The sequence below is a fragment of the Bombina bombina genome, chromosome 6 (genome assembly GCF_027579735.1).
Source record: "Bombina bombina isolate aBomBom1 chromosome 6, aBomBom1.pri, whole genome shotgun sequence".
Classification (NCBI taxonomy): domain Eukaryota; kingdom Metazoa; phylum Chordata; class Amphibia; order Anura; family Bombinatoridae; genus Bombina; species Bombina bombina.
The window spans coordinates 587566092-587583133 of record NC_069504.1 but is presented as its reverse complement, the minus strand read 5'-3'; the positions used below and the strand labels follow the sequence as shown (position 1 = coordinate 587583133).

General features: G+C 37.6%; 1 protein-coding gene across 1 annotated transcript in view; it reads left to right on the top strand.

Annotated features, from left to right (window-relative positions):
• The window catches only part of BNIP2 (BCL2 interacting protein 2), a 369692-nt gene extending 359414 nt beyond the window's left edge, over positions 1–10278 (top strand). The window contains exon 11 of the mRNA XM_053717569.1: positions 10223–10278. Within this exon, the coding sequence (XP_053573544.1) occupies positions 10223–10247 (25 nt within the window). The 3' untranslated portion in view covers positions 10248–10278. The remainder of the gene's footprint in view (positions 1–10222) is intronic.
• The last annotated feature ends 6764 nt before the right edge of the window (positions 10279–17042 follow it).

Sequence of the window (17042 nt, the reverse complement as noted above, 5' to 3'; positions counted from 1 at the left end):
TGTGCTGGTGGCCTTTTATACCTGTTTCATAATTGTTTGCTTTGTGGTCACAAGTTGCTAAAAACATGTGACCATTTTTTTTTTTTAAGTGAATCTTTATCAACATATTAGTATACACAGAGTATCAAAAAGCATATACTCAAATCGTTTTTATATCTTTATGATCTTTTGGTCTGTTTGTTTATTTATGATCATCATTTAAGTACTGATGTCACATCCAGTATTTGTCTTCAAATCTTCTTTCTCAAATCGTTTTTTATATATACACACACATATTCATATTTATTTGTTCTTTTTTTCTATGTCTTATAGACTTTTATGTCTATCCAAATTCAGTGTAAAAGTTTACTTTGTTTACTGCTGCCGAAATTTGGCTCTTTTCATTGTCTGTGACATCATCACCATGTTATTCTAGTGGTGGGTAGTCCTAGCCAGTTTTCTATTGGGTATTGTGTTTCCATATTTGTGATTGGGGATAGATAGCTTTTCCTCTCCTACCCTCCTGTACCTAACGATAATATTTTAAAAATATAAAAATACACTTTTAAAGGCACTAGATATGCCATATAATGCAGGACAGCAGTGTTTTTTGCAGCACTAGATCTTGCCATTGTGATAATCCTATTTGGTCTTATTTAGTGATGCCGATATTCGGCTATTCCTATTGGGTATGATGTCAACACCACATTCTGTTGATGATAGGTGTGTACATGCTGCCTAGTTCCAATTGGATATTCGGTTTTAACTCGCATATTCCTTAGAAAATAGAACAGTTAGTAATACGAAAAGTGATAGAGAAAAATACCCTCTATATAAATATCGACGTTAGGGGACTGTGAGGACTTGTGATGTGGGGTTGTTCTATCTTTTTAGTGATGTTATTATGAGAGACTGTTAGTATATTCACTAATTCCTGATGATTTGGGGCTGTTGTGATTGGCTATTTCGTCACCGCTCTGTTTCTATTATTATTATATTTTATATCCCTTTCCTGTTTTATACAGTTCAACTACCTTTTTCCCCACAGATCCTTTGACAATTCTTTTTCTTTCCCCATGACTCATAATCCAGAAACGTCAGTGCAGCACTGGATCAAAGATACAAGGGTATGTCAGGAGTCCAGAAACTCATTGACCTTTTATACACACACACACTAATTACAAGCAAACAGATCACAGGTGAGGATGATTACCTTTAATAGCCATTCAAACCCCTTTGTGTCAACTTGTGTGCATGTTATCAGCCCAAAATCACCAGGGTATGTAAACTTTTGATCAGGGTCATTTGAGTACTTTCTGTTCTCATTATGATTTAAAAAGAGTAAACACAGTTGTTTGATAATAAATGGATTCAGCCAAACACTAACCATGAGTGAGAGAAACGTTTTTGTGTTATTCATATTCTCTGAAAAATGGCCAAGAAATCATAAATTCTGTCAGGGTATGTAAACTTATGAACACAACTGTATATTGGTTCTGATCAACATAGCTTTACAGCAGTCATTTTTCCATATATGCTTATAATTATGGTCACTCACCAACCAGTTGCCAGGCTTTTTCAGCAACACAATCATCCAATTTCCAATCTATGAGTAATGCTCATCGATCGGGTAGCGCCCCTTAAGAGAGGCGGAAATAGAGAGAAAGAACTTTTGAAATGTGAAGCTCGATGGATATTCAGACTCAACAACCTCTCGCCCAATGGATTAAATGTACATTTGGACTATTCATTGTTTTATTAATAGAATAAAGTCTGGCATATAAATGCCATCTTAATAGTGCCTTCTATGTAGCTGACAGTCACAACTCCTAGCATGTCAAATATTCATTTTGCACACTAATTGTCTGGTTATAGTATGAAGCCTATATAGGGAATAATCTTTGTGCCTGTTGTCATAAAACTTGTTCTGTTTACAATTTTTGATCTTATACTCACTAGGACCACCTACATCTGATACAAGTCCTCCTCTTGGGTGGATTCGTTAAAACTTTGTATCTTTAGTTCTAATGATATAGGTGTTTATCACATATGGATGCTTATGAGCAAGTGGGCTATGTTGGTTGTCGCATGTTTGATGCTCTAAAAGCCTAACATACAGCTAGATTACGAGTTTTGAGCACTATAGGGATTTTAAAGACTGCCACAAAAGCGGCGTTATTTCACCTTCCTATAGCGCTGGTATTACGAGTTTTAAAAAAGCAGGCTTGCGCAGGCAAAATGGTTGCATTGAGCTCCATACCGCACCAAAAACAAGTGCTGCTTTGACGTGCTCGTGCACAATCTCCCCATAGACATCAATGGGGAGAGCCGGCAAAAAAAAAAGCCTAACACCTGCGAAACAAAAGCTCCGTAACGCAGCCCCAATAATGTCTATAGGAAAAAGAAAATAATGTTTAAACCTAACATAAACCCTGAGTCTAAACACCACTAATCTGCTACCCCAAATATCGCCGCAACCTACATATAGTTATTAACCCCTAATCTGCTGCCCCCAACATCACCGCCACCTACATAATGTTATTAACCCCTAATCTGCCACCCCCAACATCACCGCCACCTACATAAAACTACCCCTAATCTGCCGCTAACGATGTCGCCGCCACTATACTAAAGTTATTAATCCCTAAACCTCTAGCCTCCCACATCACTACCACTAAATAAATCCATTAACCCCTAAACCTAACCCTAATGTAACCCTAACACCCACTAACTTTAACATCAGAAAAATATAGCTAAATTAAATTTACAATTATTAACGAAATAAACCTATTAAACCCTAAACTGCCAGCCCCCCCCCACATCGCAACAAGCTAAGTTAAACTATATTAACCCCTGAACCTAACCCTAACCTCCCCTAACTTTAACATAATTAAAATAGAGCTAAACTAAAGTTACAATTATTAACTAAATAATACCTATTTAAAACTAAATATCTGTGAAATAAAAACTAAGCTAGCTAGAATATAACTAATAGTTACATTGTAGATAGCTTATGATTTATTATTATTTCACAGGTAAGTTTGTATTTATTTTAACTAGGTAGACTAGTTAGTAAATAGTTATTAACTATTTACTAACTACCTAGTTAAAATAAATACAAATTTACCTGTGAAATAAAACCTAACCTGCCTTACACTAAAACCTAAAATTACAACAAAAAAACAAACTGAAATTACTAAAAATAAAAATAACTAAATTACATACAAAACAAACACTAAATTACAAAAAATAAGAAACAAATGATCAAAAATAAAAAAACATAATTTATGTAAGAACTTACCTGATAAATTCATTTCTTTCATATTAGCAAGAGTCCATGAGCTAGTGACGTATGGGATATACATTCCTACCAGGAGGGGCAAAGTTTCCCAAACCTTAAAATGCCTATAAATACACCCCTCACCACACCCACAATTCAGTTTAACGAATAGCCAAGAAGTGGGGTGATAAGAAAAAAGTGCGAAAGCATATAAAATAAGGAATTGGAATAATTGTGCTTTATACAAAAAAATCATAACCACCACAAAAAAGGGCGGGCCTCATGGACTCTTGCTAATATGAAAGAAATGAATTTATCAGGTAAGTTCTTACATAAATTATGTTTTCTTTCATGTAATTAGCAAGAGTCCATGAGCTAGTGACGTATGGGATAATGACTACCCAAGATGTGGATCTTTCCACACAAGAGTCACTAGAGAGGGAGGGATAAAATAAAGACAGCCAATTCCTGCTGAAAATAATCCACACCCAAAATAAAGTTTAATGAAAAACATAAGCAGAAGATTCAAACTGAAACCGCTGCCTGAAGTACTTTTCTACCAAAAACTGCTTCAGAAGAAGAAAATACATCAAAAATGGTAGAATTTGGTAAAAGTATGCAAAGAGAACCAAGTTGCCGCTTTGCAAATCTGATCAACCGAAGCTTCATTCCTAAACGCCCAGGAAGTAGAAACTGACCTAGTAGAATGAGCTGTAATCCTATGAGGCGGAGTCTTACCCGACTCAACATAGGCAAGATGAATTAAAGATTTCAACCAAGATGCCAAAGAAATGGCAGAAGTTTTCTGGCCTTTCTAAAACCGGAAAAGATAACAAATAAACTAGAAGTCTTTCGGAAAGACTTAGTAGCTTCAACATAATATTTCAAAGCTCTAATAACATCCAAAGAATGCAACGATTTCTCCTTAGAATTCTTAGGATTAGGACATAATGAAGGAACCACAATGTCTCTACTAATGTTGTTGGAATTCACAACGTAGGTAAAAATTCAAAAGAAGTTCGCAACACCGCCTTATCCTGATGAAAAATCAGAAAAGGAGACTCACAAGAAAGAGCAGATAATTCAGAAACTCTTCTGGCAGAAGAGATGGCCAAAAGGAACAAAACTTTCCAAGAAAGTAATTTAATATCCAATGAATGCATAGGTTCAAATGGAGGAGCTTGATGAGCCCCCAGAACCAAATTCAAACTCCAAGGAGGAGAAATTGACTTAATGACAGGCTTTATACGAACCAAAGCTTGTACAAAACAATGAATATCAGGAAGAATAGCAATCTTTCTGTGAAAAAGAACAGAAAGAGCAGAGATTTGACCTTTCAAGGAACTTGCGGACAAACCCTTATCTAAACCATCCTGAAGAAACTGTAATATTCTCGGTATTCTAAAAGAATGCCAAGAAAAATGATGAGAAAGACACCAAGAAATATAAGTCTTCCAGACTCTATAATATATCTCTCTGGATACAGATTTACGAGCCTGTAACATAGTATTAATCACAGAGTCAGAGAAACCTCTTTGACCAAGAATCAAGCGTTCAATCTCCATACCTTTAAATTTAAGGATTTCAGATCCTGATGGAAAAAAGGACCTTGAGACAGAAGGTCTGGGCTTAACGGAAGAGTCCACGGTTGACAAGAGGCCATCCGGACAAGATCCGCATACCAAAACCTGTGAGGCCATGCCGGAGCTACCAGCAGAACAAACGAGCATTCCTTCAGAATCTTGGAGATTACTCTTGGAAGAAGAACTAGAGGCGGAAAGAAATAGGCAGGATGATACTTCCAAGGAAGTGATAATGCATCCACTGCCTCCGCCTGAGGATCCCGGGATCTGGACAGATACCTGGGAAGTTTCTTGTTTAGATGAGAAGCCATCAGATCCATTTCTGGAAGTTCCCACATTTGAACAATCTGAAGAAATACCTCTGGGTGAAGAGACCATTCGCCCGGATGCAACGTTTGGCGACTGAGATAATCCGCTTTCCAATTGTCCATACCTGGGATATGAACCGCAGAGATTAGACAGGAGCTGGATTCCGCCCAAACCAAAATTCGAGATACTTCTTTCATAGCCAGAGGACTGTGAGTCCCTCCTTGATGATTGATGTATGCCACAGTTGAGACATTGTCTATCTGAAAACAAATGAACAACTCTCTCTTCAGAAGAGGCCAAGACTGAAGAGCTCTGAAAATTGCACGGAGTTCCAAAATATTGATCGGAAATCTCACCTCCTGAGATTCCCAAACCCCTTGTGCCGTCAGATACCCCCACACAGCTCCCCAACCTGTAAGACTTGCATCTGTTGAAATTATAGTCCAGGTCGGAAGAACAAAGAAGCCCCCTGAACTAAACGATGGTGATCTATCCACCATGTCAGAGAGTGTCGTAAAATCGGTTTAAAGATATTAATTGAGATATCTTTGAGTAATCCCTGCACCATTGGTTCAGCATACAGAGCTGAAGAGGTCGCATGTGAAAACGAGCAAAGGAGATCGCATCTGATGCGGCAGTCCTAAGACCCAACATTTCCATGCATAAGGCTACCAAAGGGAATGATTGTGACTGAAGGTTTTGACAAGCTGATATCAATGTTAAACTTCTCTTGTCTGACAAGGACAGAGTCATAGACACTGAATCTATCTAGAAACCTAAAAAGGTTACCCTTGTCTGAGGAATCAATGAACTGATTGATCCTCCAACCATGAACTTGAAGAAACAACACAAGTCGATTCGTATGAGATTCTTCGAAAATGAGAAGACTGAGCAAGTACCAAGATATCGTCCAAATAAGGAAATACCAAAACCCTATTCTCTGATTACAGAAAGAAGGGCACCGAGAACCTTTGAAAAAAATTCTTGGAACTGAGGCTAGGCCAAACGGTAGAGCCACAAAACTGGTAATGCTTGTCTAAAAAGAGAATCTCAGACACTAAAAATGATCTGGATGAATCGGAATATGCAGATACACATCCTGTAAATCTATTGTAGACATATAATGCCCTTGCTAAACAAAAGGCAGGATAGTCCTACAGTAACCATCTTGAATGTTGGTATCCTAACATAACGATTCAATAATGATAGATCCGGAACTGGTCTGAAGGAATTGACCTTCTTTGGTACAATGAAGAGATAAAATAAAACCCCAGCCCCTGTTCCAGAACTGGAACTGGCATAAATACTCCAGCCAACTCTAGATCTGAAACACATTTCAGAAATGCTGAGCCTTTGCTGTGTTAACTGGGACACGGGAAAGAAAAGAATCTCTTAGCAGGAGGCCTTAACTTGAAGCCAATTCTGTACCTTTCTGAAACAATGTTTCTGAAACCAGAGATTAAGAACGGAATTGATCCAAATTTCTTTGAAGAAAACGTAATCTGCCCCATACCAGCTGAGCTGGAATAAGGGCCGCACCTTCATAGGTACTTAGGAGCTGGCTATAGGTTTCTATAAGGCTTGGATATATTCCAAACTAGAAATAGTTTCCAAACTGATACCGCTCCTGAGGATTAAGGATCAGGCTTTTGTTCCTTGTTGTGAGAAAAGGAACGAAAATGATTATTTACCCTGGAAAGAAAGGGAAAGCAAAGTTGACTTAGAAGACATGTCAGCATTCCAAGTTTAATCCATAAAGCTTTTCTAGCTAAAATAGCTAGAGACATATACCTGACATCAACTCTTAATGATATCAAAAGATGGTATCACCAATAAAATTATTAGCATGATATAGAATAATAATAATGCTATAAAATTATGATCTGTTACTTGTTGCGCTAAAGCGTCTAACCAAAAAGTTGAAGCTGCAGCAACATCCGCTAAAAATATAGCAGGTCTAAGAAGATTACCTGAACATAAGTAAGCTTTTCTTAGAAAGGATTCAATTTTCCTATCTAAAGGATCCTTAAATGAAGTACTATCTGCCGTAGGAATAGTAGCACATTAGCAGGAGTAGAGACAGCCCCATAACCTTAGGGATTTTTGTCCCAAAAAACTCTAATCTGTCAGATGGCACAGGATATAATTTGCTTAAACGTCTAGAAGGAGTAAATAAATTACCCAAATTATTCCATTCCCTGGAAATTACTTCAGAAATAGCATCAGGGAGATAAAATACTTCTGGAATAACTACAGGAGATTTAAAAACCTTATTTAAACGTTTACATTTAGTATCAAGAGGACCAGAATCCTCTATTTCTAATGCAAATAACAATTCTTTAAGTAAAGAACGAATAAATTCCATCTTAAACAAATACAAAGATTTATCAGCATCAACCTCTGAGACAGAAACCTCTGAACCAGAAGAACCATTATCAGTATCAGAATGATGATGTTCATTTAAAAATTCATCTGAAAAAAAGAGAAGTTTTAAAAGACTTTTATGTATACTAGAAGGAGAAATAACAGACATAGCCTTCTTAATGGATTTTAAAAAATAAAATCTCTTATGTTATCAGGAACACTCTGAAAATTAGATGTTGACGGAACAGCAACAGGTAATGTAACAGTACTAAAGGAAATTTTATCTGCATTAATAAGTTTGACATGACATGCAATACAAACAACAGCTGGAGAAACAGATACCAAAAGTTTATAGCAGATACACTTAGCTTGGTAGCTCCAGCACTGGGTAGTGATTTTCCTGAAGTATCTTCTGACTCAGTTGTAACGTGAGACATCTTGCAATATGTAAAAGAAAAAAAAAACAACATATAAAGCAAAATTGATCAAATTCCTTAAATGACAGTTTCAGGAATGGGAAAAAAATGCCAGTGAACAAGCTTCTAGCAACCAGAAGCAATAAATAATGAGACTTAAATAATGTGGAGACAAAAATGACGCCCATATTTTTTAGCGCCAAAAAAGACGCCCACATTATTTGGCGCCTAAATGCTTTTGGCGCAAAAAATGACGCCACATCCGGAACGCCGACATTTTTGACGCAAAAAAAACGTCAAAAAATGACGCAACTTCCGGCGACACGTATGATGCCGGAAACAGAAAAAAAATTTTGCGCCAAAAAAGTCCGCGCCAAGAATGACGCAATAAAATGAAGCATTTTCTGCCCCCGCGAGCCTAACAGCCCACAGGGAAAAAGTCAAAAAAAATTTAAGGTAAGAAAAAATGATTGAAACAAATGCATTTATCCCAAATATGAAACTGACTGTCTGAAAAATAAGGAATGTTGAACATTCTGAGTCAAGGCAAATAAATGTTTGAATACATATATTTAGAACTTTATAAATAAAGTGCCCAACCATAGCTTAGAGTGTCACAGAAAATAAGATTTACTTACCCCAGGACACTCATCTACATGTTTGTAGAAAGCCAAACCAGTACTGAAACGAGAATCAGCAGAGGTAATGGTATATATAAGAGTATATCGTCGATCTGAAAAGGGAGGTAAGAGATGAATCTCTACGACCGATAACAGAGAACCTATGAAATAGACCCCGTAGAAGGAGATCACTGCATTCAAATAGGCAATACTCTCCTCACATCCCTCTGACATTCACTGCACGCTGAGAGGAAAACCGGGCTCCAACTTGCTGCGGAGCGCATATCAACGTAGAATCTAGCACAAACTTACTTCACCACCTCCATCGGAGGCAAAGTTTGTAAAACTGAATTGTGGGTGTGGTGAGGGGTGTATTTATAGGCATTTTAAGGTTTGGGAAACTTTGCCCCTCCTGGTAGGAATGTATATCCCATACGTCACTAGCTCATGGACTCTTGCTAATTACATGAAAGAAAGAATTACACCTAATCTAATAGCCCCATCAAAATAAAAAAGCCCCCCTAAAAAAGCCATAATGCTGCTTTTTAACTCATAACCCCAAACTCATAATCTAGCTGACAGATTGATTTATTGGTAGAGCAAAGTTTCATAATAGTGATTAGACAAAGCTTCCGATTTCTTTGACAGGTCCACATAGATAGAATTTATAATTACTCAATGAGCTTTTTTGCAAGAATTTCTTATAGATTGTTAGGCTATTGCGGAGTAGCATTAGATAATCTCTCACTCTCTCACTCTCACTCTCTCAGTCTCTCTCTCGTGTTTTCGTGCATTCAGAGTGACACTGTAAAGAAATGTACAAATATGTGGGCTATATTTATATTGAAAAGAAATGTGACTTTTAAACGCATCTGTTAAAATATTATAAGTAGTATCATGTTTAGTATGAAAATACTCAGGTTAAATAGTATTGAATAATCCCATACATATTGAACATATCATTTATTAATGCTGGAAATTATAGGTATATTTCATGAACATATTAAAGAATATCTGTATTTTCTGTAGCACTTTGATAATGAAAATGCATTTCTAGTTGTCTGCTGACCTCTGGTGGTTAATGTGAGAATTACAGCCAAATAGGTTGTAGTATCAAATAACCATATGCCTTCCCAGTAAGCCAATGAGATGTTCAGCTCCGAAGGGCCTATCAAAAGACAAGAGCATATCCAAAAGGTTCACCAATGATTAGAATAAGAAAAATGTGGGATTTATCACGTGATATATTCTCTTGCACTGGAATAGAAAAGGGTCTTTTGCTGGAATTTTTACTGAAATTTTTACTGACTGATAACTGCTGTCTTTCAAACACAATCTTTATAAAGCAAAACTGGACCTAATTTCTTTTTCCATAAGTGCAAAAACCTCTTATTTATGACGGTGAACTGGATTAATCTGAAAAATCTGAAACTTTCAAATTGGTTTATTTGATGATGTATACGGTTGCTCTATATTTTTAATGTTTTAAATTAAGATATTCTAAAACTATAGTTATTTCGTAGTGTGATTTAAAAGGAGATTTATTCTTATATTTAATATTAATTAGACCAAGGGTAGTAAGTATATTGGTATTAAATATTAATGTTTAGAAATAATTTTTTGTATTTTAATATCATAAGTAAATTAGTTATTGCTATATATATATTTTAGAATTGGTCTTATTGTGGCTGAATAAGAGGTTATTCCAGGCCAGACAGCCTCTGATGAAGCAGGAGGAGTCCCGCAAAATGCCTAAGGTCACGCCCACACACACGTACTGTGACGCTAAACCTCTTCCGGTCTGTGAGAAACCGTTGCCGGCAATACAGGTTTGCCATTCTGGATGAGGGACCTGCTCTGGGATAATAGATCTCACCCATATATCTCTCTACGTGTCATCGGACAGTTACTTCTGCAGACAGGAAGGTCTGGGGATATAAGGAGTGCTCCAGTACAGAGTAGGAGTCACTTGTACCAATGCTCAATACATACCTCACATTGTTTGAGTTCGCACTTGTGAGTTTGTTTTTTCGTGTATACAATAAAGTTATCTGTTTTATTTGGATATACTGCATTTTTTCTTTTTTCCAGACATATTGCTTATAACTTGGCTGTTGCATTAATAATATATACAATACCTGGTGTTTAAATTTAAGTTATATAAAACCATTTGTGGGCTAAATAGCTTAATTATACTTCCCTGAAAATTATTTCAGATTTATTGAGACTTAGTAAGATTTGTGTGAAGTATCTTGTTATATTGTTTAACTAAGCACTGTTAAATTAGCGGTCCATATTCTGGCGCTTTTATTGGGATATTTGAATGTGATTCATTGTGAGTAAGGTTAATCTTAGATATATATGTTTATGATTTGTTGTATAGAATATTGTAACGGAATAAGTGTGCATAATTGATTCATAATCTAGTTTGTACATAAATATAATTCAAGGTATCTATAAAGCTAACTAATCTAGAATTAAGGAATAAATATTGATTTTAATAAATATATTGTTACATATATACATTTTATTGGTTGGCAACTGCTAAGATAAATTCTCCAAAATTTTACTGGAGATTACTGCTGATATAATAATAAATGATATTGTAAACCTAGTATATACCAACATATTATCTGGAGGAACAGCTAATGATTATTATCTTTATCACATTGATATAATATATTTGTAGTAAATAGAAATTATTATCTAAAAAAAATAAAAAAAATCTTCTTTGTAATATTTCAAAATTATTACTTTTTTTTTGTTGGTCAAAATTGTATTCTCGTTTAAATTTAACCAAATACTAAGCCAAAATAATAATGTCTGTTACTAGAAGTGAATCCATTGAATCTGTACTCAGTGTTGAAATATGTTCCCCAAAATTACCCCTCACTAAGGGCGACGTCCTTAAAATGGACATTATAGGCCACATTAAAAATAGGTGTAACATTGCAGGTGATTTAAATGATTATATTGATTAAAAGAATTTATGAGAAATGAACTGCAGAGTATCAGGGAAGAATTTAAACAAAGGACCCCTATTGGGTCAGAGGTAAACTTCCCTCATAGACAGTCACCTCATGTTTTAAATTCAGGGGACTACTACACTTCAGAGGGAGAGGGGAGTGATAATAGTGAGTCAGGGGGCGGAGCCAGCTACCCAGATAGCCCATATATTTCTAATGTACGTAAGGGGTCTCCCCATAGTAAAAGTAGGGCAGATAGGGGGCGCTCCAGCCCCAAAAATAAGGTCCCTAGGAAGGCCAAAGATACATCTAATAAGGTATATGAAACCCCTAAAATAATTACTTTCCTAAGTGGTGCAGTGCCTAAATTTTCCAACAAGGGAACCAATTCTATAATTGACCACTTAGAGGCCTATGAAAATGCTTTATCCATAATGAATGTTACTAGTGAGCAGTCAAAAATTGAATTTCTGCCCTGGGTATTTGAGGGTAAACATCACAAGTTCTTTGCTTCACTAACGGATATGAATATTCATTCCTGGAGTGAAAAAAACTAGGGTGTCACCTAGCCCCCTCAATTTAGAGTCTAAAAAGAAAACTTATGCGGAAGTGGCCCGAGAAAACAGGCCTTCCCCACAAAGTTTTAACTCTGCCCCTTCCCCAACAAGGCCTGAGGTGCAGAGAGAATATACTCAAAATGGGGGGCATACCCAGATAAATAGTTATCCCTAAAGAGATGAACACCCACAAGGTAATCGATACCCCCGTAAAAATAAATACCAAAAGTGGCAAAAATACTCTCAGGGTAACCAGACACCCCAAGTAAATAGTGCTCCCCAAGATATTAATGCTGAACAAGTTGAACCCCAAAGACAACCACGTGAGAAAAGAAACAATAGCTATGATTCTGTGGGATCCCAAGGATCCTGTAATCAGTACCCTGGGATATCAAAAAATCGGTCCATGGGTAAAAAGAGCTTGTACAATCAAGTGGGCCAACTTAGTACGCAGTTAAATCAATTATGTACACTATTTACTAATATGAGTCAAGCTTTGACAGATCAGCACCCTAATAATCCTTTTTTAGAGGTACATCCAGTGGCCAGCAGTGGGTCACAGGGACAGTCATAAATACTGCGGTATTACCTGAGAGAGGGGAGAGATATACCAAATGAAATAATAAATGTCAATAATAGTACTTATCATGTTCTCTCCCTACAGCCCAGAAACAGACAATTTAGCTGTGATGACGAGCAAACTCTGCCTGGAAGCTCTAACAAACCTCTTCTTTTGCACTTGTCCCCTAACCTTATTCCCACAGATGCAGTACACAGGAACCCTGTCAGCCCTATTATAGAGAAAGTGATCGGTAAGAGTGAAAATTCTTCTGCATCAGGTAAAGTGGTTGATACAGGTAACTCGTGGCGAAGCCCACAGATGTGTAAACATGCAAATTTTATGTATGAAATGGTAGAAACTGCAGGTAGATATTATGTATTAGCTGAGCTCCAGTATTCAGTTACTAACCCTATAATGGGATTAATTGATACTGGATCTCAGGCAACTATTTTATCCCACAGGTACTGCACACAACTAAATGAGCTAATGCCCCACAAGCCTAAACTCAGGGAATTTGATGGTTCACTAATAGGTGTTGGGGGAGACTCTCTCAAAGTCCGGGGTACTGCATGGCTAAAGCTAAAGCTGGGGAACAGGGTATTAAGACCCTGTCATTATAGTGGATCTGCTAACTGATCGTTTAATAATTGGTAGTGATCTCCTGAAGCGATTAAGCACCATAATTGATTGCATGTAATGTAATTTGGTCACAAGCAAAAAGACCTATTAATTATGAGCATTCCGGCATATCTCGTACCAGACATAACTGTCACGTGGTGGAAGAGAAGCCAGATGCTGTGGAGATTCATTTCAGGAATAACTCTGTACCTGAAATCACTATCCTACAAATAGATGATCCAACTCCCCCAAGCAGCTCTGATGGTAATACTGTTAAAATTTCGCCTTGGAAGATTAACCATATCTCTCCACAAGGGGGACATCACTCTCAATTCCTCGCAGAAATTGAGAAAGTTAAAGATGATCTATTTATCCCTATGCAAGTGCATGACCTTGGAAAAACCAAGTATGCCAAATTGAACATAAAACAGGAACAGCTATATAAGCGAAGGCTTATTGGCGCAAATAGCTGAACCTAAAGTGATTAAATACCTTTCTCCCCAAGACCACTGGGTCTATGATCTAGATGACAAATCTGAAAGCTATAATGTCACAGCTAAATGTTTATCTCTATAAGTAATAAATCAGCAAAGCACCTGTTTTTAGTTTTAAATAATCCCCATAATCAAATATACATTGGCAACTATCTCTTACATAGATATGCCATACAAATAGATTTGATTAACCTTTGCCTCTGGAGCAGGTTAAAATCAAACCAGCAAATTACATATGCTGTGAATATGCAGGTGTCTAACGATGTTGTAATCCCTGAGGGGGCTTATAAATTCCTCTTATCCTTACAGGTAAAAAGAGGTCAGAAATTAAAAACTTCTGAAACATTAATATGCATATCACATAGAATGAAAAATCTGGGTATAACAATGACCCATACTCCTATGGTAAATATTGGAACTATTCCAATACATGTTATTGTACATAACATGACCCCACAGGATATCACCTTGTTCAAGGGAACTACCATAGGATATGCTATAGAATCCAGTTACTACACTTTTGGATTCCAGAATAATATAATTGGACTAATACCTGAAGGATACTTAACTGAAGAACAGTTAATAAAACAATCTTTTGCATCTATGCCAGAGGGAGTGCTTACAATTCAGTCTATTTATCCCTTCAGCTCAGAGGAAGGCATCTGTAAAATTGAAGAAGCCTCCCTGGTATTCTATCAGCCAATCAAAGAGCAATAATACCCCAATACCCAGAATTATGGGGGCAATGTAAATAATAATCAAGGGGAACTTCTAGGTTGGAAGAAGCCTATGAGATAGGACAGCTGGAAATCTTTCCAGGATTTCAGCAAATAGTCGAAGAGCAAATCTCCTTAGCTAATGGCTGTTCCAGTGAAGATGAACGCCAACAGCTATGAGAACTCCTGATGGAGTAGGATATTTTTGCTGGGGATTCTTATGACTGTGGGACTACTTATCTCCACATTGCAAAAATCCAAACAGATCCCAATGCACCACCTGTCTTTGTTAAACAATACAGACTTCCTTTAGCCTAATATGATTCTCTTGCAGAAATCATAAGGAACCTGGAAGAAAGGGGCATCATCAGACAGGCACACAGCTCTTATAACAACCCTATTCTAGGTGTTCTTAAGCCCAATAGACAATGGCGTTTGTGTGCTGACTTAAGACAGCTAAACAAACGAGTGTACATGTCTGGCTGGCCTGTGCCATATATTGACCGGTACCTAGCGCAGATGCAGGGATAAAAAATATTCACTGCCATTGATTGTGCACAGGGATATTGGACCATAAAGGTACATGAGGAGGACCAGTATAAACTTGCATTCTCCTTCCAAAAGGTCCAGTATGCATTGCAAAGGCTTCCGTTTGGATACATAATTTCAGGACATGAATTTGCTGTATTCATGCATAAGGCTATGCCTGATGCACTGGAAAGGTGGACATTATCCTATGTTTATGATGTTTTGATAAAAAACACAGACTTTGAAAAACACATCACAGAACTTAAACACGTCCTCAGCCAACTTAAAAGGGCAGGTCCGCAATCGTGTAAACTTCTTGGGACATGAAGTTACTTCTGAAGGGCTAAATCCTCAGAAGAAAAAGGTGGAAGCTATAATAAATTCTAAGAACCCAACTAACTTAAAGGAATTGAGATCATTCCTGGGTATGACAAATAATTCTCGCAAATGTATTGATAATTATGCAGAATTAACTAAACCACTGCTACTTCTTCTAAAGAAGGATGTGAAATGGCACTGGAGTGAGGCTCAAGAAACAGCCATCAGAGAGCTGAAGAGAAAACTCACTCAAGCACCTTGCTTAACGTACCCTGAAGGGGGTAAACCTTTCTTCTAAGAGACAGGTTACACAGATATAAGCATGAGTGTTGTTTTATACCAAAAGCATGATAATTTAAGCAAAGTCATTGCTTATACGAGGAAAACTTTATCCCCAGTAGAAATAAAATTTAGTGATTGCGAAAAAGCCCTCTTATCTACTGTATGAGCTCTACAAAATTTCCGCAGCTATATACAGGGCGAGAAAATTTATTGTAGAAACGGCCCACCAGCCTTTGCTATATCTGCAAAGTGAGAGAATAAGAGATGGGAACCTGTCCAATAGCCGCATAACTGCTTGGACTCTTTAATTACAAGGCTGGCCGTTAGAAATTCGCTATAAGCAAAACAAAAAGAATCCAGTCGCACAGGGGCTTGCCGAGCTCCTTGGCTGTACTGCTAAGGATCATGGAGAAGAGTTATTAGAAGATGATTTCCTGGAGGAACAATTGCTTTCCTCATATAAAATATATAGTGAGGACCAGTGTCAATTATTACCTTGGGTATATATTGATGGTTGTTCCTACCATGCCACTATTGATAATGAGCACAGATTAGTCGCCGGCATTGGTATAACTTGGGCAAATAGATTCCCAAATTTTTCTGTAGGTTTCAACATCACCAAGATTCAGTCAAGTTGCAGAACTAACTGCTTTTCTAAAAACCATTGAGATGGTTATTGAACAAAGTATTTATGAATTTGTGATCATTAATGACAAATTATGTGCGTCACAGTTTTGTTGAATACCTGCCAACTTGGGAAAGAAATGGCATGCAGAAAACTAACAACAAACCGGTCAAACATGGCAAGTTGTTCTGCAAAATTGATAAATTAGTGGTATCCATTGGTTTAACCCCTTAACGACTAAGGACCTACGAGGTACGTCCTGCAAAAACTGTCAGTTAGTGACAATGGACGCACCTGGTACGTCCTTGGTCTAAGTGAGTGCTGGAAGCTATCACAATCGCTTCCAGCAGCTCTCAGGGTATTGCAGTGATGCCTTGATATGGAGGCATCCTGCAATACGCTTTTTTCAAGCATCTGATGCAGAGAGAGGCACTCTGTGGCCCTCTCTGCACCGGTAGCGATGGTGACGATCATTGGTGGGTGGGAGCTAAGCAGAGAGGTGGGTGGGTGGCCCATCGCTATCCATTATCCGGTTCCTGTTTGTGCAATGTGCACCCCGGGTGCCGGGAGTGTGCAGGGGGGCCTGTGGGGGTGCGCGTGTGCGCAGCAACTACTGACACCAATAAATGTTCCTGAAGTGGATGGAGGGAGAGGGAGGGAGGGGAGTAAAAAATAAAGTTAAAAGGATCTGGGAGTGGGAGGGGCGTATTGAGGGGCGGCAGCTACACTACAGAAAAATGTATATTTTATAAAAAAAAAACTTTTTTGGGGGGGCAAACTGGGTACTGGCACAAAGCTGCCAGTACCCAAGATGGCAGCAAATAG